The 24,056-nt window shown below is 44.2% G+C and overlaps 1 protein-coding gene across 1 annotated transcript in view; it reads left to right on the forward strand.

Annotated features, from left to right (window-relative positions):
• The window catches only part of tenm2a (teneurin transmembrane protein 2a), a gene marked incomplete at both ends in the record, with an annotated part of 146,187 nt that overhangs the window by 6,312 nt on the left and 115,819 nt on the right, over nucleotides 1–24,056 (forward strand). The window contains one exon of the mRNA XM_079229036.1: nucleotides 9,877–10,170. Within this exon, the coding sequence (XP_079085162.1) occupies nucleotides 9,877–10,170 (294 nt within the window). The remainder of the gene's footprint in view (nucleotides 1–9,876; nucleotides 10,171–24,056) is intronic.

Here is a 24,056-nt window from a genome sequence, read left to right on the forward strand (position 1 = left end):
AGTAAGTACAGGTCTGTATGGCCAGAGCACACCTCAGCGTAGTTTGTCAAATCCTGTCCGGCCAATGAAAGCGCTAGCTGTTGAAGCCGATGCCGGAACAGGTGCATGCACACGCGTGTAAACACCGGGTAACAAATGGGACAATAATGGGAGGAGGCCGGGGAGCTTCGGGCTTCAGGTGCCAGCTATTTAGCCCCGACGCCGACCCTCATTTGATAAATGAGGCAGATTGTAAATGTCAGTGATATCAAGTGTTGTTTTTTTTGTTTTTTCTTTCTTAGCCCAGTCACTTGCTTCCCAGGCTGTAATTAAACATGTTTCCCAGTCACTTTATTAAGGCGAATGTGTGTGTGTATGTATGTGAGTGGCTGTATGACAAATTGTGTAGGCGCGTGTATGTTTAGACGCCGGCAATGTCCTTGCTTTAGTGAGAAAAGAAGAAAAAAAAATGTGATAGCAATGCAAATGATTTTCTTTCCAGCTGCCGCATGTGCAAATAAACTTCAATCACGATAGGATTACCATGCAGATGAACTCACACGGAGAATGATGCGATAGATTCAGGGAGAAATGGTGGCCGTGAGAAGGTGGAAGAATTCCACAGATATGTAGACAGTGTGGTGTAATGATATACATAAATAACAAAGAATGCCACAACAGTGTGGCTTTTCCTCCACTGATAAGTCATATAACAAGACAACTTGATATGGAAATGATGTATGCTCATATCTAGGCCCAAATGTGCCCCTCAACATCCATTTGTTTGTGATTCGGTCACATATTCAATTTCTCCTTTGCCTGTTAACCAGCAGCAGGTTTTCCTCTTTTGGCAGCCAGAGTGATTAAATGTTTGCCCAGGCTGAAGCCAAGGTTTATATGCGACATTTCTACGACCGGTGCCGCAGCCTAGCTAGCTACATTTGAACTTTGGTTTCGCCTCAGCCAACAGTCACTCCGGGGCAGATCCGCTGGATAAACAAACCCCTCACGTTTGCTTAAGGAATGCTATGTAACCAAATCATCGAGTTCACACTTCACACAGAACGACTCAAAAGTTCAGCTCACACGGATTCAACTGAAGTAGTTCACGTTCATAGTTCCCAATTTTGAACGAAGTTCACAGTCCCAAAGAACAAACTAGTTCACTTTCTTTTCTTCCGTTTTTTTCCTTTTAAACCGGTCTGACGCTGTGGTGTATTAATTATTTTCTAATATTTTAAACATGCCTGCTCCTCGCCACCTGGCTCGGGGACAGCTTCACAACACAGGCAGTAAGACTTTTGAACTCTTGAGCTCATCGCTATGAAACTCTCCTATTATACTGTCACTTCACCTCCATATACTTTACATTTCATACGATACTTACAGTAATTGCTCTACATTTACATTTTTGCCCTTGAACTTGCACCATATATCTATATCTATATATACAGATATATATAGATATAGATATAGACCAAGCATTGTTAAATGGAGCCTGTGATTCAAGATCTCCATTGCTAACTACTGCTTCTTTGTTATTGATGTACTTTAAACCCCTTTGTAAAAGCTTCTTAAGTAGCGTTAGCATAGTTTTTGTTTTATTTTTTACATTAAACATCAATGAGATTATGAGAAGTTTTCATTAATAGAACAAATTGAGATAAGCTGGTGAATCTTGGTGCGGCCTTTGTGTTGCTTTAGGCCCAGGTTTTGGTGGAGGGGTGCAGCACCGCCTGTTAAAGCGTCTTTCAATGCACAACCACTAGGAGTTGCCAAAGTAGGAACTGTTCCAGTCCCACAGAAGGCATGCTTTTAATGGGCAACAAGAGGAAGACTATCATGAAAAGAAAACCTGCCTTTACCTTCTTAAGGTCACGCTTTGATTCTTTACAACCAAGAGGTAGAGAACTCTCTGAATTTCCCATTGTATTAAATAACATATAGCAACGTCTTCTTCAGAATGGTCTACATCAACTGATACTCAAGCACATGTGCATATATATACAGCATATGATCGTTTATTATTGAGCACTGCAAAAAGATCCATATATACTGGAGCTGAACAGTGTAACACTGCACATTCAAGTGGCAATAGTAAAGTGTCTGCATTTATTCAAAGGGGTTTTTCATCATTCCTGACGATACTTCATTTCAATACTTCGTAGATGTAAGCGGAGTATCCCCGTGTCAGAAGCGACCGTGAGCCATGTCTCCCCGGCCGGTGTCTGAGAGACATGGCTCCTACTCAAGCCTCCTACTAGTCCACGAGAGGTGCTTCTTCGCCTCTCAGTTGCGAGACCTCCTCCAGAGTGCACCGTGTCGTGTCACATCCTGTCATGTCCTGTCCGACCCAGGCGTCCGTCCTCCGGGCAGGAGTAGAACTAGCCCAGGGGACGGATGACATTTGTCACACCTATTTTTGGGCCTCCTCATTAGGAGGCGCAAAGGCCCATGCTCAGGCGGGAGCCAAAAGAACGGATGTCATCTGGGAGGTGTGGGAAGTGTTTGACCATGACTCTCTGTTCCGTCGCTGCTGCCCTGCTTATGAGACGCCACGTGCATATGGGAGATATACGGACATGTGTGATACGGGCATGTGTGTGTGTGTGTGTGTTGTGTTGAGGAAATGGATTGTCGATAATCAACACCAAGACCGACGAGGCTGAATGTCAGTGTGCCCCGTCATCCTGTCACGACATGTCAGTCACGCAGTGGAGGTAATGTTGAACATGTCTCTCCTCCTGCCACTCGCTCACTGTGGACAGCGAGCGAGGCAACAGGAGGCAACACGCAAGCTGAAAAGAAGATGTAACGGCGCCGTTTGATGAAGCGCTCAATAAATTAACATCCAAATCTGATCACACAGTGGCTTCACCGTTTATACATGATTTTCTTTCCTTTTTTCCTCTTCTTTTCCACAACCATACCTTGATTCCCCGACATACCCATTAAGATAAACAGATGTGTCACTGTTTGAAGTGATAGTGTGCGTGCTAACGCTTTGTTTACTTGTTAGAGCATAAATGCACATATTTGCTTTCCAGATGTCAAGATGAAACATTTTAATCTTGACAGCGTCGTCTGCCGCAAACCACTTTGTTTTTAATCCCGGCAAAGAGGAGCGACGAATAATCTCCTTTTTGAGGCATGAAGCCGTTTATCTGATGGTCACGAGAGTGATGACTGAGATAAGATGTTTAGCCGAAGAGAAAAGAAAGACTTCTACAGTAATTCCCATAAACCCTTTAATACTACAAATAAGGGCTTACAGGTTGATTAGAGAGAGAGAGAGAAAAACTCAGAAAACACATTTTTTATCAGTATTATGAGGGTTATTGTTTTTGTTCGTAGCAGCTAAAAGGTCCAATACACATTTGACCGTATGATTTACAGACATTGTATATTAGCAAGAATATTGGGTAGCACTTGAGTAAACACTTAATTCATCATATAAAGCATCGTTCCAACATGGACACTCATTAGTAACTCATTAGTATGCAATTCATAAACACAGTTATAAATGTTTTATTCTTGATTAATAAGCTTGACTATTATGCGTTTCATGATTAAAAAATGTCATACTTTAAAAATTATGGATTCCCCATTTGTAAATGAAGTATTAAGGATGTATAGATGATTAATACGATATTTTATAAAGTGTTAGTAAATGATTAAAAAAAAAAGATTTAAATGTCATTTATTTATACATATGCGATATGCAATAATGGTTAGGGGCTGTGTTAACATGTGCTTTATGAACGTGTTTTAATTCTGCAATTCATGATTAATTCAGGTAGTTACTAGTCCTTAGTTAAGTATTAGTTAAGTTAAGTTATGTTCTGTGACCTCATCTAAAGTGAGGACCTCATTAATGCTAAATAGTGTGTAGTTATTATAAAGTGCTACCTAATATTAGTATTAAGAATTCTGCAAAAGCCCCAATAATATAACAAACCTTTTTAAACGCAATCTTTTGAAATACTTTCTTTCTTCAATATCTGTCGATATGAGCATTCAAGGTCAAGTCGGCTTTTTTTCAGAATCGGTCTCTGCAGACTCCTCCAATATAAACGTACGTACATGAGCATGCCCGTGTTTCCACTTCCCATGTATCTTCTACTGAAGCAAAGAGAGAGAAATACGCATTTTGTGTGTTAAAATAAAAAAAAACATCACCTTATCACCATGGAAACCCTGATTTGTGAAGACGTTTATTAGTATTCTCCCTCTGCGATGTGTATGTGTGTGTGTGTGTGTTTGTGTGTGTGAGAGTAATAACAGTGTGTGTGATAATTACAACCCCATAAACTCCACTCTCACTCTCACAGCCAACCGTGCCCTTTAACCTTGACCTTTGCATGAACGGGACAGACGCCTCTGTTTTGTGGCTTATCATCTGTCTGCGCTCCTTCTCCGTTATTTTTTTCTCCTCCCTCCATCTGGCTCCCCCTGCAGAAACTGTTTACCCTGACCGAGGATTTCATCAGTCCTCACCACCTCATCTCATGAACCCCCTTTTTCATCATCGGCCTGCCTCACTCTCGGTTTTACTCTCTATTTTCTCCCCCTCGTCAGCTGAAGAGGACATTTGTCTCCCTTTCACACAGCGTACAGCCTGTGGATCGTCCTCCTTTGCTTCGACAGAAAAGGCGAATTCAATGTCTTTTGAAATTCATGAATTCTCACGTTTTCTCACTCAAAACCCCAGCCTCTGTCTCTGGACTGTGTCCGCGGCCCATTTTGAACGTGTTTACATACTGTCCTCTTTTCTAATTTCATTGCTATCTACACAAAGAAGGGAGCACTAGATTTACATAAGCATGGGCAGAGGTGTCTGGTGGAGGATGAATAGTGGCCGTGAGAGTGAGAGGAGAACGTGTGTGTGAGAGAGAGAGAGCGTGTGTGTGTGTGTGTGTGTGAGACGAGATGACGGCCATCTGTACTGTATTCTCCGACGAGCTTAGAGCTTGCCATTATTTCTGTATCGTCAGTAGACGGCCTTTACGCAGAATTTGTAATTTAGTTTTTTTGTTGAGAGCGAGATAAGATGAGGCAAAATAAGACTTAATTGATCCCCAAGTAATAGCAGCGCGGAGGTATAGAGGTACAAATACTGAAGCGTTTGAATGAAATACATTAAAACTGAATAATTAACGAGTGGTACATATTAAAGTTTTTTTTGGGTAGATTTATAGCATGAGATTCTGTTCCATTTTTCCTGCATGTGTAGGCGCTGCACAGAGAGGTCCGTAATAGTGAGGTCGACTAATATGAAATATGTGTGACTAATTAAAAAAAAAAAAAAAAACGTTACTATTCCCCATCTTGTCTTCAGTTTTACAATCCAACTCTCCTTTGCAGTCTTTTATAGTGCACTGAGCAGCTCAATAATTTTTTTCCATGCATTTGGTCTTGTGCTGAGGAGAAACGGCGTGGCAGACTATGGGAGACACGGGAGAGCGACTTGTATACCTGCAAACTTGTCACCTTTTTCACCTCTTATGGGTTTGCAGGTATGGACTTGAGTTGGGATTTGATCGCAGGAGAGTGGGAACCTGTGAGAACCTGTCCCAGTCCTAACTCCTATATTGTCTCTGCTTTGCCACTTCCATCATTTCCCTGACTCTTCCTTTCTCCTGCGTCTGTCCAAACATTTCTTCACTTATAGGCTCTCCATTATTGGGAGGGAATTCATATGTATATTTTATTGCTCCGTAATTTGCGGAAAAGAAAACACAAAAGAGAAATTCGTTTGTTCAGGGATACTAAAGTGCTGTGCAGATGACTTGTGAATTGGATGGAAATGAAAATGGAAAATATTTTAAAAAATGACACATTTTGTCTGCTATTAGCCACGCATTTCAGCGCGTTCTTCGCTGTGACAAAGAAAATAAGGCTTTTACTGTTATTAGCAGTAATTTCCGCCGTTTCAGAAGGCATTGCTGAGGAGCCTGCCGTGCCTCGATGCGTTTGCTTCCTGATTGTGATGCGTCCTCCACCCGGGAGGAAAATCAGTTCACTAGTTCAGCACTTCAGGGCAAATCAGAAATTGTTTGAGCTGCCGCTTGCTCAAAAGCTCAAAATGGCATGTCCAAGGGTGGCCCGCAGTGCAAAGTATCGGATCTGGAAAAAGCAACATAATTGCAGACATTGAAGCCCACACGTTCTGCCTGTTTCATATCCTGTACAGAATGACGCGGTGAGGGAAAGGCAACCAGCATAATGCAGAGTCCTGCTGCCTATACTTTGCCTGTCAAACTGCTAACAAGCACAAATGATTTTTTAATGATAGGCCCCTCTATCCCACAAAGCTGTCTACCCACAAACACACATACACACATACACCGCAACGTTGCACGCGTTCGTTCGCTCCCACACACACTCATAATGGGTTTTATCGAGGGAAGTTCATGCGGTTTTAATGGATCACTGCAAATGCCATTCTCACTCGCACTATTGTTTTCCAGTTCCAACAAGGTGCTTCTCTTTCCCCTGTGTCACCTGTTTTTTTTTTTTGTTTTTTTTCTTCTCCGAGACGCTCCGAGAACACTCTAAATGATGATGCATGGCAGGTGCAGGAAACCAAAAGTCCCCGCTGAGCCAAGAAACAAGTGGAACTGCAGCCGTAACCATGTAATGTTTGAAACAAACGATGAGTCTTTGTAAAGCAGCGTCAATGTTCGTGTAATATTCAGTGTGGCCTGGAGGTTGTTGCCTTAAAACAAATTGCTTGGGGCTGGTATCGGGGTCGAGGCGTGTCGCTCCAAGTGAGATGATGAAATACGATGAACCGTCCACCCCTTCTCCTAAACTGGACACGACAGCATAACCTGCAGGGTGTTTCTTCAAGTTTTGGCACCAACGTCCACCAGGCCTCAAGGATCAACGTATTCCATTTTGTAAGGTCAAGGTCACTGGTCCGACTTTCCATTCTCTTGATACCTTGGGAACGCATTGGGTAAATTTCTTCAAATTTGGCACGCACCCCACTTGGATTCAAGGATGAACTGATTCAAATTTGGTGATAAAAGGTCACAACCTCACAACACACATTTTTTTACCTGTAGCCTAAGAAGGCATATGCTGATACTGTATGAAGGTCAGGGAAACATTGTGGTTATCGCAAAAGAACCTCTACTACCAAGTGGTTTGTCATATTTTTCATATGCTAATTACGACAATTCCACACAAATGTCAAGCAGGATAAAGCGATGTAGGGATGAGACTTTGGGCGAGACTTCAGTCGTTTCAGCGAGCAGTTTGGCTTCTTGTGACTCCAATTTCACTTAATAGAGCCCCATTTTCATTTGAATTTGATTCAGCATATACTAATTGAGTCCCATCTTGTACATCTCATCTTTCCATGCAGGCTAGAAATTGCATTCTATCGTGTACAGCGTGTTACTTAGTGCCAGGTATCCCCTATTCTCTCTCTCTCTCTCTTTTTCTCACATACTTACACAAACTTTACACTGTTTTACTGCCTTGTTTTCCCCTTCCTTAAGCTCTGCTCTCCACTCACGTGGGCACAGTATTCAAGGCTGCGTTCTATATCGTTTCTTTTCTTTTCGTACCAATTAATATATTCCTACTTCCATTTGAATTAGCACATATAAAGGCTCACTCAGCTGCATTGAGGCTTTTTCTGTGCGCGTAAATTCCATACAATGAAATGTGTTTCTTTTCAGTTTTTGTTTTGCTCCTCTCCCTTTCTCACGCTCAGTAAGTGAAAAGCCTTCAGGGAAGCATTCTACACTGCGCTGCTTTTTTTTCTTCTTCCGCTTTGCATTCAACGCAAATTCCTTCGCGTTGAATGCACAGATCGGCCCAAGGAAGCCGCTCAAGGCCCCGGGAGCGGCCGTTAATGCGCATTATAAGCTCAGGAACGCCACCGAGAGAAAAGCATTGATCTGATTAGAACGCAGCGCCTTATTTGGACCCCCACATCTGTCATAGCGCCATGTAACATGTGATTGGTTTTGGATTCGCAGAATAACTGAGATAGATTGTCATGTCCGCTTCAAGCTGTCGCCCCGATCCATCTCTCTTTGAGCACATGTAGATTGGCTGCGCCCACCGCTCATGGTGATGGGGAGTGATTGGATTTTGCATATGTAATCACTGGTTATGGGATGTTAATTGTACAGCGTGGTGGCCTGTGGGATGTAACATTAGATATGAGCGGACACACACACACACACACACTTCGATGTTGTGCAACTGCTTCCATGTAGTGTTTGTTTAGACTAGAGGATGTGTTTGCGTCCCAATTATTGTCATTGTCGTTGGATGGGATGATTTGCATAATCGTCACTGGGATTGCGGAGCAGACACTTTCCCTGGCGAGCACTTTGGGGTTTTCGGGATGATTTGCTCGCTGATGTTAAGGAACCCATGTGCTCTACTCTCTCAGGCCTGCTGGAGTTCTCGCCCGTCCTCCTGCGATACTTCATCTCAGGTATGGGTCTGTTACTAGAGTTAGATGCAGTAGTGCTGTAGTGTGTCGACCTCAAATATCGACACCTTGTTCAAAGTCCCTTGTGTCACGTGTAGTTAAGAAGTTCCCCTTTGTCATCCTTTGTGATAAGTGAGGGGGAAGGACAAAGAAGCGAAGAGGACGAGGAACGGTAATACCCTCCCCACCCAAACCCCCCACAAGCTGCTTGGATGCTTGGCGAGCATTAGCCTAGAAGCTAAATCCACCTGTGGAGCTATCGGCGTGCCTCTTCCTCTCTGGTCCAGCCCATCTGTTCGTCTGAGTAGAAACACAGAGCCTGTCCCCGCTTCCCCCGGGCTAAGCTTCCTCCCAGGCCCTCCCTCTCCTCCATCCTCTCCAGGCGCTACTCTCGAGTTTGCGGCGGGGCCCGCGAAGAGGAGCCGTGAAGATCCAGCAGACGATTTTCATCCGCTTAATTCCTCACTCTCCCGCTCTCTGTTTGATTGCGTCCGTACGCCTGATGAGTCGCAGTTAACCCCGGCGCACAGCTGCGTGATTCCCGGCGCACTGATTCATCCAGTGCCACAAAGCCGCCATCGCTCCGCTCGCCTCTCCCTCGCCCCTCCCTCGCAAACCGCTAATGAAGTGAATCACAACTGTTTTTCCCCCGATCCCTTTACCCCAACAGCTGATGGTGAGCGATTGCATCCACAATACTCTTTTAATTAGTATAGAGAATAAATTGGTTGAGCATGCCTTTTTCCTTAATTGCTTTTTCCTCAGCTTGGATTTAATTGGGCTGCAGCACTGTTTATTGATCTCCTTTGATGTGCTTTAATTTGGATAATTTTATATATTTATTTTGGAAGTGACGAGTCGGTTTGTCTCGAGGAGGGAGAGTCTTCGACTGCAGCAGACCGCAGCGTGTCCGGCGAGCCTTGGGGTCCGGGCGCGTGGCGGCGGCGGCGGCTAGGTGGGGAGGTGATCAAACCCAGAAGGCAGCGAAGCAGCTCCACTCCAGTCTGAGAGGCCTCAAGTGAACCGCTCTTTGATCGCACATCAACACCTCGTGAATGCCAATGCAGAGCAGTAAAGCGAGGGAGACGGGCCCCCTAAGCTCGCTGTAGCAGGCCTGCGGGCCGGTACATATTCCTCCCAGCCGCTACTTTGTGCCTGATTCATGCTGTGTCATCTCTCCCCCTCCCGCCCGCCGCAACAAAGACCAATTTTCAGCCTCCGCCTCCGTAGTTTCATAATTAGTGTGCTTCTCTGCGTGTGATTGTGGGTTTGTTTGCTAGATATGTGTGTGTCTGTGTGTGCGTGTGCGTGTTTGCTTGTGGGTGCATTTGTTTGTGTGATTGTTCTCCATTTACTGCTTTTTTTTAATTATTTATTTTTACCGATGTTACTCCCCACACACACACTCCACCCGTGTAACTCCACTCTCTCCCTCGCAGGGGGCAACTTCACCTTGGCCGAGCTGGGCGTATGCGAGCCGACCCCCCCGCCGCACCCCGCCGCCGTCCCCTACTGTCCCGACCTGGGCCTCCTCCAGAGGGGTTACTCCCTCAGCGCCGGCTCCGACGCTGACTCGGACCCCGAGGGGCCGCTGTCCCCGGAGCGAGCCATCCAGCTGTGGTCCGGGCGAGGACGGGTTAAGTCCCGCCGAAGCTCAGGAGTGTCCAGTCGCGAGAACTCCGCCCTCACCCTCACCGACTCTGAGAACGACAACAAGTCCGACGACGAGTCAGGTAGGACAAAGGGCTCTTGAAGGATTTGTATATCAAGACACGGGCCCACTGGTTTGAGGAGAGAGCGAGGGAGGGAGTGAGTAAGACGTGCGGGAGTGAGAACAAATCGAGGAGGACGCGTCGGACTGATATAGCGGAATAGTCCATGTCTAAAGGGATTGTGAGCGCAAATATATATCTTGCACAAGTTTTGTCGATATTGTTGAAATCGTTACGCCGCCTCTCAAACAGGCACCCATTATTTGAATTGCGAGCGAGTCGGATTTATTGATTCAATCTGTTTCTGATCTGAACAACAGTGGTTGGACCCCCCCGCCCCGCCCCAACCCCACAGAGCCATCCTTATATTCATTCAATAGCACTTAGCCCTCTAGCTCTACCCTCTTATACCGCATATCTGCTGAGATCTCACAAGTGGTCTGCCAGTCCAAATCAAAAACCACATTTATTTTTGGGAGCTGCAGCATTTCATCTCCTGCGATCCGAGACGGAGACGCAGTGAGAGAGAAGAGGCCTTCGAATTTTCCAGCAGGTGCGAAAATGTGATGTTCCCGGAGTGACTTTCCATCCTCTAGAAGCAATTTTGTTTATTGCCAACTTCCCATTTCCTTGTTAATCCTGACGTCGTCGTAAACCTGCGCGGATGCTTCGCCGAGGTGTCAATGGAGGTTAATGAAAAGTGGAAGGAAGGAAAAGCAACAGTCTAATTAATTGAATTTTCGGCGGAAGCGCAGTATCAGCTGTGGATCAACCTCTGTTGGACTGCGGGCCTCCGAATCAGAAACAACTTATGCCGGCTGATCAAACTACTCAACACCTATTAAACACGTCAAGAAACACCTTCCCTGAGACGCGCCGCTCATCCCGCCGCCCGATAATTGCTTTGTGGTTAATTACCAAGCTAATCTCGCCGCCGCAGATATCAGCCGCAGCCGCCGCTCTCACTCCGTCTGTCTCAGGGCCAAGAGAAACGCCATTGAGCGCTCCGTCGTCGGCATTTTCCAGACCTCGTTGAAATTAGCTTCTTAATCCCGCTCTACATTGTGATAATGGTTTTCGCCTGCAGTATGATCTCGCTGAGCGATGATTGTTGGGAAGATCAAAAGTTGTTGTTTCGTCTTCACTTTCCAACTTCACACGTTGATATTTTCGTCACGGGCAATTTTTCACAGGATCCGAGCATTCACTCGTCCGCTCATTCCTATTCATGATTATGGAGAACGCTGCTCAATTAAAGTCAATTCCACTAAATGCCGGTTTGCCCTTCGATGCTGAAGCTTTCAGGGGAACCACCGGCTCCCGCCTCTCAGGCTCGTCTCTTGGTTTTCACCGACCAGAGATTTAGATCTTAGTCTGTATTGCGCGACGAGATCAGAGGCGGCGCGGCAGCCTGATAAAAGCACCAGGTGTGCGAGCGCGTCAGATCAAGTCAACTCGTTAGTTATTTAGTTGCTCTGAATGAGGATAACTCTCATCCTTCGCTCCTGCAAACAGAACGTCTGATCGCGAATGCGCCAGATTTCACTCCCACCAGCCTCTGCGCCCCGAGAAGCCGGATTTACAAGAGTGTACGTTACTGCCATTGTCTCTCTATATGATACTCTGTCTGTCTGCGGGACCCTGCGTGTGTGTGTGTGTGTGTGTGTGTGAGGAAGTGTGAAACAGGAGCGACGGGAGTGTCAAAACAGCAGGAGGAGGATCTGAGGGTCTAATAATAGCGATTGACAGAGGCAGACGGAGAAACAACATCATAAACACATGCTAACAAATCAAAAAGACGGTGACGTGCTAAAAACACCAAACAGCACGCCGCGCCGCTCTCATCTCGCCGCGTCTCTTAACAAGCTTCAGAAGTCTCACCTCCACTTGTTCTCATCCTCATCCTCCTCCTCCTCCTCCTCTTCATCTGCCTCTTCTCCCGCCTTTCGTCTTCATCTTTTCAAGCTTCTTCTTCTTTCTTCTGTCTTCTCCGCGCTCACACTGCGCCTCTCACCATCTCTCGTTATGCACCTGTCAGCGTGACTGACAGGTGTCGGTTTAAGGGTCTCGGGTTCCCCTTCGGGGCAGAGTGCACATGTGGATGAGTGTGCACATGTGGATGAGTGTGCACGTGCGCCCGATTACAGATTTCACTACCAAAATAGAAAGCCCTGCAGAGACATGGTGACAGACATCACAAACCTCAGGGAAAGCACTGTGTGTGTGTGTGTGTGTGTGTGTGTGTGTGTGTGTGTGTGTGTGTGTGTGTGTGTGTGTGTGTGTGTGTGCCAGTTTTTGTGCCAGCTTGGCAACTGGCTGCAGAGCAATCGCTGGATGAAATCACAGCTTTCTTTTGCTTCATTTCTTTTAACTTAATTGCTCATTTTGTCACGATATTAATAATATTAATAATGCATGTACTACACTTGGACTCCAAAACAAGTTCAAAATGAGGGAGCCGTGTTTCGGGTTCACGACATGTACTCTAAATGTGTCTAAAACAAGTGGAGTTGAAATGTCTGGAAGAAAAAAATAAAAACAACAAAACCTGAGTCAATAACAAATTAAAGAGTGTGATCTTTTGGATGGATAGCATTCGTCAGTGATGCTGCCTGGTGCCTTTGCTAGTCTCAACACAATTAGCACCACCAATACACCTTAAGTAAACAAGTTTAACGCACAGAGAACTTTTAATACTGCTCCATGTTTTTGTTAGTAGAACTTCTGCATGAATATATACATGTATTCATATATAAGTGTTCGTGCACACGACGGAAAGAGGGAGAGAAATATGGAATATAGCCAAAGATATGCTTTAATTAGCCAAACCGTCTTAACAGGCTGTCCCAAAGGCGGGTAGGTAGCGCTGACAGATGACAGGCAAACCAAATAAAAATGGTAAGTCTTACAACTTCTGCCAAGGAGAGGGATGAGGTACAACACATGTTTAGTGTGACATCACGGCCTCGCGTGGCCGACCCGAAGACATCCTGATTCACGCCTTTTAAGGCAGATGACCTGCGGTGACGTACATGACCGAGCCCAGCTGTGCAGCGGGGCAACAGGTGTTCCTCTCTATCAGGGAACAGACGGTACAGATACGACGTTACATTCCCTTTTAGTCGATTAGTCGATTCACTCGGGAGTGTGAGACATGTATTCAAGTCCCACAGAGCATCCACCAGTCACGAGGAAAGAATGATCCACGAAAGGGATAAAAGTTGTGCGATGATGACCAACTGGCTGCAGTCATTGGGCTCAAATGGGGACCACGAAGAGCCCTAAGCACCGACGCCAAATCCCCTGGGGCACGCTGGATTTAACCACCAGCCTCAGCCGGCAAACTCCTTCACAAAAACACACGGCAAGAGGGTGAGCGCCTGGCGCCACCCCCGTCGAAGCCAACACAACTAGCGGATAGCTGCAAAGTAGCAACACTTACACTGAAATGGTAGTACATTACGGTTCAGCTGCTCCAACAAGCGTCTATTGACGCGGGTAGACAGCGGATTATGCCGTGAGGAGGTTGAGATGAAATCCCGGAACATTGGCAGGCGTTTTTTTTTACCATTGGAAAAATCTCTCAAACTGTGATGGCAGAGGAGAGGACCCCCGAGGCCGCCTCCGGAGGTTACCACCACCAGGAACCGTTAAGCCGTCTTTGAGCAGCTGCCACAGAGCTAACTCAGCAGAGGTGTTCTTCACGAGGTATATGGTTTATATTCATATTTTGATAACTCCCCATATTCATCAATGGATGGATTTTGCGCAGTTGTCACGTTATTTCAAATCATTTGGCGGAGACACCCCAGGTATATAGGGTAAAAGATTAAACTAATAGATATCGCCATGGAACTTCCTCAGTTGATTACTGACATTAAGATAATGTTTTTTTTACGATAGGTTTTCTGGAATATTATGTTTAAATATGCAAATGAGGCATTATCTAATGCTATCTTTTGATGAATTTAGGAAAAATCATCAGACACAAATAGACAACGTGGAAGAATAAGCCCCCAGTATGTTGGATGAATTATTTCCAATAGTCTGAAAGAATGATGGAAGCAAAATAGCCCAAAATCTCAAAAATGGCCGGCACATGAATAAAATGTGTCCCCGCAATTAGAAAATATAATCTGAGTATGATGAACAATAATGCACACACATATGTGCAAACACACAGATTGACTTTCGGAGGCTGTGAACACTTTTTAAATAAAACACCCAGACGGAGGCACATGACATGCAATGATAGCGTGCAGGTGTTCAAATTCATCCAGCAATGTGGTTCACCGGTTTCCTCTGCAGACCTTTGGCACCTGCTAAATCATTTTCTAAAATTAACGCTGTGATTATTTTTTCATTTGTTTGTGAGTTTTTTTTTCATTTACTGCTAAATTCCAATTACCGACAAGTATGTAAAGCCTGTTAAATTAGTTTCCTAAATGCAACTCAGGGATTTCTTCCCTACATCCCGCTTTATTGTCAAGTATTGAATAAAGACACTTTGCTTTTATTGCCCCTTCCAGACACTATTAAAATAAAGAGACTAGAACGTGGACTTGGCAGGGCCAATCCCAGTTTCGTTTGCACAAGCAGCACAGTGAGACAAACAAATACGGGCGCGGAGAGCGGCAGTGGGAGATTTCATTTTGGCAAAGTGGAGGAGGAGATTTACTGTCACGCTGCGCACCGCCTCGTAAAACGTCCGTGGAAACACAGGCAGGAGAATAGGAGCGCTTGTAAATTCCCACAGCAGTGCCTGATGACTGCATCCAAACTGCATTGATCAGGAGGGAGAATGATTAAAACATGCATTAGATGAAATAAGATCAGGCTTTGACATTGATTTAAACCTGAAGCCCAGGGCGGACGTTATGGCCACAATCCATAGTCCAGCGCTCTGTGTGTGTGTGTGTGTGTGTGTGTGTGTGTGTGTGTGTGTGTGTGTGTGTGTGTGTGTGTGTGTGTGGTCATTAAAGAGCACCCTGTTAAGGAATCAGGCAGAACTTAATTCAACTCCACCATTGTTTTCCATCAACAAATCTTATCATACGGCCGACCTCATGAGCGCAGGTTCGCACTGGCCCCGCCCAATCACGCAGGATTGGCTGCTCTCAGGCGACGTCTCCTCGCCTCCTTCCTTCTCCGGCTCAATCTCTCCATCTGGCCGGCTGGATAATAAATCACAGGCCGGTATTGTGACGTATGTGACAGGATGTATTAATCTTGTAATTAGAGAATGAAAAGGTGGCGCTAAATTCAGTGTGGCCTTTGCGCCTAACCCTGCCCTCTGCCTGTGCATGCTCAATTGCCTGGTTCCCCTCACTGGGCTCCCTGCTTTTATTGAGGATTTTCTTTGCTCTTAGAAGCTGGTTTATGTTTCTTAAACTTTATGTTAATTCTCAGAAAAGCAGAAAAACTTTTCCAAATGCCCCTTAAAACATCTGCAGTCAAAATAATGTTTCCCTTTTTTTGGGGGGTAGCTGGAACTGTAATTATGCTTTATAAAAGCCGCGTTGGGCAAAGTGATTCCTGATTAACTAATCAAATCTGCTAGCACAGGTGGCAGAGTGCCTGCACCCGTGCTGTCCTCTTTATTCTTTTTTTTTTTTTTACATACCGCCATAAATCAAACCAAATCAACCACGCTCACGTCAGCTTTAGGGAATGTTTCAAAGTGGCGCGCTCAAAGGATTGTCTTGCAATCAAGGTAAATTAAGATAATGTTTAATCATGATCATTTAGAAGTTTGAAATAACAAGGGCTCTCTGTACTTTAGAATACATGTTGTAATTATATGTCACGGAGTGATTGTAGGAGCCTTTCCTTTCCACTCGCAGCACCAATAACTCGGTCCATGCAGCTCCTGTCTATCAAATCCAGGCAACACTTATAGAGTTGGACTGGCGGGGTCCCCCAAGACCTCCGCTGTCCCCTCAGGGTCTCTGTGAGTGCATGTGAGTAAGAAACTGAGAGTGAGAGCTTGTGTGTGTGCACGAACGTGCGTGTGTGAGAGGAAGGTTGGGGGCATTAGCCTCTGATTGAGTTTTCAGAGAGCAACGTGGGGTGCGAAAGGCTCGACAATGGTCTAACAGAATTAGTAGCTTGTGATGAATGGTGTGTGAGAGCAGCACTGACAGCTCGCTTTCACAAACACACGCCACTGTGAGTGCGCGCGTGCACGTGTCTGCGTGCACGTACGACTCCATACTCCATCCACCGGTTCAAGGACTTTTTGTCCATGCAGCGAGAGCTCAAATGCTGGAATGAGCAAAGTAGCGGTGGACACACACACACACACACACACACACACACACACACACACACACATGCGTGTGACGTGTATTTGTAAGTGGTGTATTTGGGTTAAGCCTAGAGTCTGAAAAATGCCCCGTGGTCAGGATCAATAAAGATTGGTTCATTCAACATACCGAACGTGGCGCTCATACGTGTTCACAAAACACGGGCGCTGAGTAGAAACATTCGTTAGCGATGCTGAACCAGAAGTGAGGACACGCACAAAGACAGACACATCCAGGGAAGCAGGTGCTCACACACACACACACACACACACACACACACACACACACACAGAGATGCATAAGAGCAGTGTTTAATAAAAGCCCTGGGATATTGATCACAGTAGATGGATGCTAACTCACATTAAAGGGAGTGATGGAGGGAGGAGAGGAAGAAGAAGAGGAAAACATGAGCGATGAATAAATGGAAAAGGGAGAGATTGAAGGAGGGATTTTCACATTCAGCTGACAATGCCGACATAGGACAAAAATAAATAAAAAAACATGCTCTTGTTGTGAGGAGGCGGCAGGTGCATCCGCAGTGAGGGCCCACCCATCCTAACTGCATTATTATCAGGGGACAGAGAGTCACAGGAATATCGTTGGCGTCGGATTTGTAACTTGCTGACGACCGCGCTGCCGCCCTAATAGGGAATTTAGTTAGCCGTAATGGCCTCTCATGCCATCTTCAAACCTGCCGGAGAAAGAGGTAAGGAGAGAGGGAGCAGGCGCACTGAGGGCAAATGGAGAATTCTCCAGCCAATTATGAGCGATCATATTTTCCTCTGCATGTCTCTGAAACTAGTTTAGCAGTTTAATGGTCAGCGCTTTGCCTCCTAATGAAGGCTGGAGGTATCAGATTGAGAGTAAGAACAAAGGTGGACGACGGGAGGCCGCAGTCGCTTTTACTATTTATTCATCCATTTATTTATACCCTATTTTGTGTCCATTTCAAATTCAGTTTTACGTTTCTTACTTTTCTTGCTCTCAAAACTCACACTTTCTTTCTGTCATAACCCTTTTTTTCATTTCTGTGTTTTTCTGTTTTTCTTTCTTTCCTCCAACTCCCTCTCGCCCAGCTTACCTAGATGATGAGGAGGATCAGGATCCGTTTGGGGACTATGTAATCAGTAAGTCACGTCTGACTGTAGCCTCTCCTAGATTACTCGGGCCACCTCAGGCCCATCTGCTTCTGTGTGATTGTGTTTGATGTGCTTCTGTGCCCTCTGCTGCCTTTGTCTGTGCGTGATTTACTGTTTTGTCTATAAGTTGATGTGCTGTTGTTTTTTTGTTGTTTTTTATGAAAGAGGCTGTTGCACACGATGTAATAGATTCAAACTGGGCTCCAGCTGAGAGTACAACATTATCCCCGAGTCGGTTCAAAGGCTTGCTCGTTTTTGAAAGTGTGATTGCACATATTACTGTAATTGTTGTAATGAAGCATTTTCTTCAGCTCATTGCTAAAGGTTGCCAGGATGTTAGCGTTAGGTGGGAAACATAGGCAGTCAAATAATTGGTTTCTGTGCATTACTCTTGTTTTCTCCGATACGAGCCGACCATTGTTCTTTTTCACATGCCTCATCTACATTTACGAGCGCCTTTTATTATGATCTCCTGTTCATTAGCGCACGTCCAACTGGTTAATCTCTTTGCACTTGATCAGAGAAAATTTCCCAGAGGGTGAGTTTTTTTTATTTTGTGTGCTTTTTTTTTCTCCCCACCGGAAACTCAGCCGTATTTACTCGCGTCTCGGAGATTGTTTGTCTCTGCGACCGAGAATTAGTGTTAATGTTGGTGTTATTCGGCTGTGGAGTTTTCATCTGTTTTCATTAGTTGGATGAGAGTGCTAGGATGGGAGGGGGTTGACTGCGTAGTAAGAAAAGAAAAATAAACCTTTGCGTGTTGGGAGGTGAAGGTTATATTTTCTGCGTATGGTTTGCGTAATAGGATTTGTCTGGCGCATTATGAACCTGTTGGACGTGATCCTTTAGCCCACAACCTTGGAGTGAATAGTAAAGGAGTAAGACATCCAGCAAAGAGCTGAAGAGATAACGGAGCACAGGTTCTCTTTGCTCTGCACTTGGAATCATGTAAAGGTTAATCTTCTTGAAGCACTTTGGAATATAAAGAAAGAGGTGAAACCAGGTTTTACAGAGTACAGTTGGTGAACTCACATATATATACCGATTATTTAATTAATTCATCGAGTACTTGGGTAAAGAAATACGTGTTCTTCATTGAGGAGCAGTAGTAAAGCCCTGCATTTAAGCGCCGTATTACATTCTGAGTTTAAAGGTGTCACGGTTACTTACTAAAAAAGAATTCCCAAAGTCAGTGTAAACCGTCACCTTTAGTGGTCATTTGCGTAAAAACAAACAATTCAAATTATTCGAAAATACATGATTGTATATTTATTTAGATACTTGCTTTGATGACAAGAAAACTCTCGCTAATACTAGTTTTAATCGTGTATTATAAGATGCTTATTCTGAGTATATGATATTTGCTTTATATTGCTGTGAAAACATCTCCTTCAAACAAGTGTATTTATTCAAGTTTCTCGCCCAAAACCATATTTTACAAGTATATATATCTTCGTTTGTCCTGAATAGGACTTGAACCCAATCGTAACTCAGTGGAACCTCCGTTAGCCGTTATTTAGCCGAGCAGGACTGTGCTGCCCACCGGCTGCTAACAACTAACGTCAACTGGCTCTCTTTCTGCCGATTTCAACACATATTTATAGTCCATTTCAATCTGCACTCCGTTGATTAGTAGCAACTCAAACCCGCGGGGAGGCTAAACAAAGCCTTGATGTTTCTAGAGGAATAGTTTCAGCCCTAACAAACAGACAGATTGATATGCAGCTCGAAAAACTTCATTTGTCCTGACCTACACATGAACAGTATAGAAATAATGGAACTCGACACTGACATTTTTAAATGAAATTGCTGTTAGACGCTGCTCTCCTGGTTAAATTAGAGTACCTGTATGAGGCAAAGTTATCACAGCTGATATTTACTGATGTTAATTTCCCTCTATGCCTTATTTTATTACTTTCTGTCTGTGGAAACATATCAGAAATATACTATTTGCTGATCACAGTCGCCTTGGTTTCTGGTGAGTAAATATGCACGACTTCTTTGGAAATGAAAGTCTTGAAATATATTTGATTTGCCGTACAACGCATATACAGTTTCCAAATACTGGGAAGGATAACCGCCTAACACCTTCTATATTCTGATGAATTTCCCTCAATACATAAAGTTATTCCAGCTAAAGCTTTTAGAGTGAAGTTGTGTCACAGAACCGGAAGCTGACCGTTCTTCACTGATACTGATGTGGAAGATACAGTGCAATCAATAGCCAAAGTCTGACAACTGTACTAATCAAAAACTCTCTTTCTCCCAGCACCACTTATTAAAGCAGTATTTCATTTATTGGTACATTTGAACTCTTCAGCAGCATTCAATTTCCAACAAGAATTTCCCCGGCTGACACCACAGACTTTCTCAATTTATTGCTACGTGTTGTACCAGAGGAATACTAAGTTCTTGCAAGAAGTAAGGTCCAGCATACACAGTGAAACATGCAACGCTCTGTATTTTCCTAGTTTGAATGAATTCCAAATCGTAGACACATCTTCACCTTTCAATCTAAAGTTACCAACTAACCGTAATCATATTTCACAAAATGACAAGAGTTTAGTGCAGCATATGATGGAACAATTACCGAGCTATCAACCGGGTCAAAACATTCAAACAGATGTCACCTGTCCAAAGAATGATATACAACCCAGCAGTGACCGTGGAGGACACTGTCATCAATCTTACAACTGGCAGGCAGGCGATAGGTGGAAAGAACAGCATTACTGGTAGCTGACCATTATCTACTCATGGACTGGTTCCGCCATCAAACATGTAGATGTTCCCACTATTCTTTCACTTATACGTTTAACCTATTGGATGATGCGTGCTGGACTTTGGTACAGATATCCATGGTGCCCAGACAGTGAATCCCAATGACTTTTCTTTTAGTGGCACCATGAGCTTGACGTTTCTGTTTCTATGTGAAATATGCCACTATTGGATGGATTGCCATTAGAATTTGCTGCAGACGTTCATGTTCTCCAGAAAGCCGGCAGCTTGTCAGACATGACATTCAAGAGTAGCATCTTATTCCAGGGCCGCGCAATTAATCAAAATTGTATCGAAATCACAATGCCTACTGCAATTAAAATATGTATTTATTTTTGTGCATTTGTTAAAGGCGAAATGTGAGTGAGAATAGCATTTTTAATTAAATAGTGTCTCTCTGCCTACACTTCATATTCCGCAGACTTAAGAAAACTTCTTTGTTTGCTACAAATCCTCGCACATAGTCATTTTATATGTGTGTTCAATGAAATGGAGAATACTGAATAAGAAATAATATATAAGAAATAATGAAGGAAAAACGATCATTCCCCCGAGCAACCCGTATCCCACTTGCAATATCAGTCAAAATAATTGCAATTAGATATTTTTTCACAATCGTTCAGCCATATCTTAAACCACAACCTATTTCATTCCCTAATTCAAATGAGCTTTGTAGTGTATTTCTGATGCGTTATTCTTCTTGCAGACATCACTGTATCATGTGACTACACTGTTTGTTGAATTGTTCCGTTATGAGAGAGAAACAAGAGCGAGCGATACAGAATAGATCTTATAAAACTGATGAATTCCACCAGCCATAACACAATAAACACTGTTTCCACATGTATCATATATGTGGGGATGATATATGTTACCTTGAGCTGTAACGGACAACCTTATTGATCTTTAGAAATACTGTCTGGAGAGGAGGGTCTGAGTTTTATAATGCTCTTTGGCTTTCGTTTACGATTCTTGTGTTTATAGTATCGAGTTATATCAAGTGTTTAATGGTGTGTAAAAACCAGTACGAATTTGACTGTAAAAAATATTCATATTAATAAATCAGTAAGCGTTAACCCCTGCAGATTTGTTGGCATGTCCATCATAATTAACTCAAATTGTACGGTCCAAAACGTTTCCAATTGATGCCATGAAGCAGCCAGAAAGAGTGGCATTTTGGATGTGAACATTTCGTGTGTTTTACAGCCAGAATGATCTGCTGGGACAAGCAGATGGTGTCAACCAGTGCGGAGAAAAAGTGATTTATCGAACTTTGAAGCCATTTAAGGGGAAATTTAAGGGGGGAAATGTACAGTTCAAGTGGTTAATGCAATGTCTAAATGCACCGCAGCAAACATTTCATCCGGAGATTTATTGGATCTGCCAGATCGCCCGTGGTGGAAAGATGCTGAGGTATGTGAAGACGTAAAGTTTGCAATCCATGTTTTGCATGACAACAAAGCACAGTGCAACATGGGTAACAGCCTGGAGACTGCTGACAGATCACAAACTGAATTTATTGTTTGGAAGTTAGCAGCCACACTGTCCCGGAGAAAAATCCTGCAGGACAAGTAGTAAAAAATATAAATAAATGTACGAGCAGCAGAGGGCAATTTTTATGAGAGCGAGTGAATAGGGGAGGGAAGCTGCGGGAGACCAGATATCATTCAGAGGTTGTTTTGTGTAATTTTTAGAAGGAACGGTTCCAGCAGCTGTCACTTTATTGTTCCAGCATACAAAAAAAATACAAAAAAATGAGAGTCAGTATCATCATTAACAGAATGGAATCAATCGTGAAGTTAATAAACCTTCATGGTCCCCCTTTTTTTTTTTGTCCACATATTTTAAAAATAGAACCCATCCAGCACAAGTTCATTCAAAAACAAAAACAAAACAAAAAACGCAGCCCCGTTAGCTTCTCCACTGTCTCTACATCAACACGTAGCAGCTGCGCTCGGCGCTCCGTCCTCCAGCAGAGTGATTATGACAGGCTGATTGGTGTTTTGTTTTCCCGAGGATGAGAAGATCAATGCAGGCCTGATAGCGAGGGCTGGGCCCGCGAGCGTAGAGGAAGGATGAAGAAGGAATGGGGACGAGGCCTTGTCGCTTTCGAGTAAGGAAAAACAGGGATCAAGAGATTTTAGGGGAGGGGAAGATGAGGTTAAAAGCAGATGATAGAAAGCGGATGGAGCCGGGAATTTAGGGGAGATTTTAGCTGATCGCAAAGGAGAGGCTGGAGAGCGATGGATTACGAAACGGGGGATCTAAGGAGGAGGGGCGATGGAGAGGAGGATCCAGATTTAACGGTACAGTAGAAGAGATGGTTGAGGATTAACATTCTGTGACTGTCTGCGAGCGCTGGGATAATCTGCGGCGTCCCGCAGAGCACTGTGGGGGGCACAGCACAGCCAGGGGGGTTGAGACCTACCGCCAGGCCTGCCACTGTACACTCTGCGAGTGTGTGTGTGTGTGTGTGAGACTTTCAGTCTAGGTGTGGCAAGTGGAATGAGGTGCTGCTTCCAGCCCCCCCACTGTGCCCCGTTCTAAACAGCTTGATGGATACGCCCCACAGGTGGCAAGAGGCGGGCGTGGCACAGGCGTCCAGCGTCACTTTATCCCGCACGCTTCACTTTCCCTCTATGATTTAAAAGATAGATAAAAAAAAAATGCAATCCAGCATAATAAGTGTACACGTTTTCCATCCCTACTCGGGCGAGGGGGGAGGAGTCAGTGGCTCCTTACAGAGCTTTAATCCATATTGATTTGTGCTTCATGCTGTCTCATCGAATGGAGCGCAGCACCGCGGGGCTCCGCACAGCATGGCGTGGCATCAGCTTGCAAGTCTCTGCTGGCCAGTGTTTGTGTATTTGTGAAACAGAAAGAGAGAGCGAGTACCCGATGTGGTTTAATAGCAACGTGTTCGGAGCCAGATCTGCATAAGCACATGTCGCACACGTGCACTCACCTGTAAAATGTCATTGTTAAGTTGTGATTAAAGGTGCACTGCTGCTATAAAAATTCACTCTTAAAGTAGCAGACTCGCTCCTGCCGCTCCAGCCCGAAGCTTGGGTTAAGCATTAAGTAGCTAATGTGTGCAATTAGCTCTGATTGGACAGTTATTTTCTCCCTTTAACAACATACCGGAGCCCAAGAAAGTAGTCAATTTGTAAGTGACATTTTACCACACATTGTTCTTCCTCTTCAAGGTCCAGTAACTTGTTACGATTAAATCGTCTTCAATCGAGGAGCTGTTGACCGCGACGATCGGTTTCTCACACATTTAGTTTTAGTGTGATGAGTAGTCTCTGTATTATTGTTATGTATATTTGATTTCAACTTTTGACTCACTAAAAATGTGTTAAATTCTGTTTTATGGAAGTAAAGTACACCCTTTTGAATCAACACGAGAAATGTGAGGAGTTTTGAGAAATTGAGTCTGAATATCTTTAGCTTAGGTGTTTTTAACTGGACATCTGCATAAAGATAAAACCACAATTTCACTCCCCAGTAGGTCACGCTTTAAAACTGCAATGCGTAAGGTATACAACAACAAAAAAGCCAACGACTAATCAGCAGCAGGGCAATGATACACAGACTTCAATGTCATAGGTCAGAGCTTGAGTTTGTACTTGCTGAATGCTAGTAGCTGCAGCTAACCGCTAACTCAATATACAGACAAATATACAGC

The sequence above is a fragment of the Taurulus bubalis genome, assembly GCF_910589615.1.
Source record: "Taurulus bubalis genome assembly, chromosome: 13".
NCBI classification, from domain to species: domain Eukaryota; kingdom Metazoa; phylum Chordata; class Actinopteri; order Perciformes; family Cottidae; genus Taurulus; species Taurulus bubalis.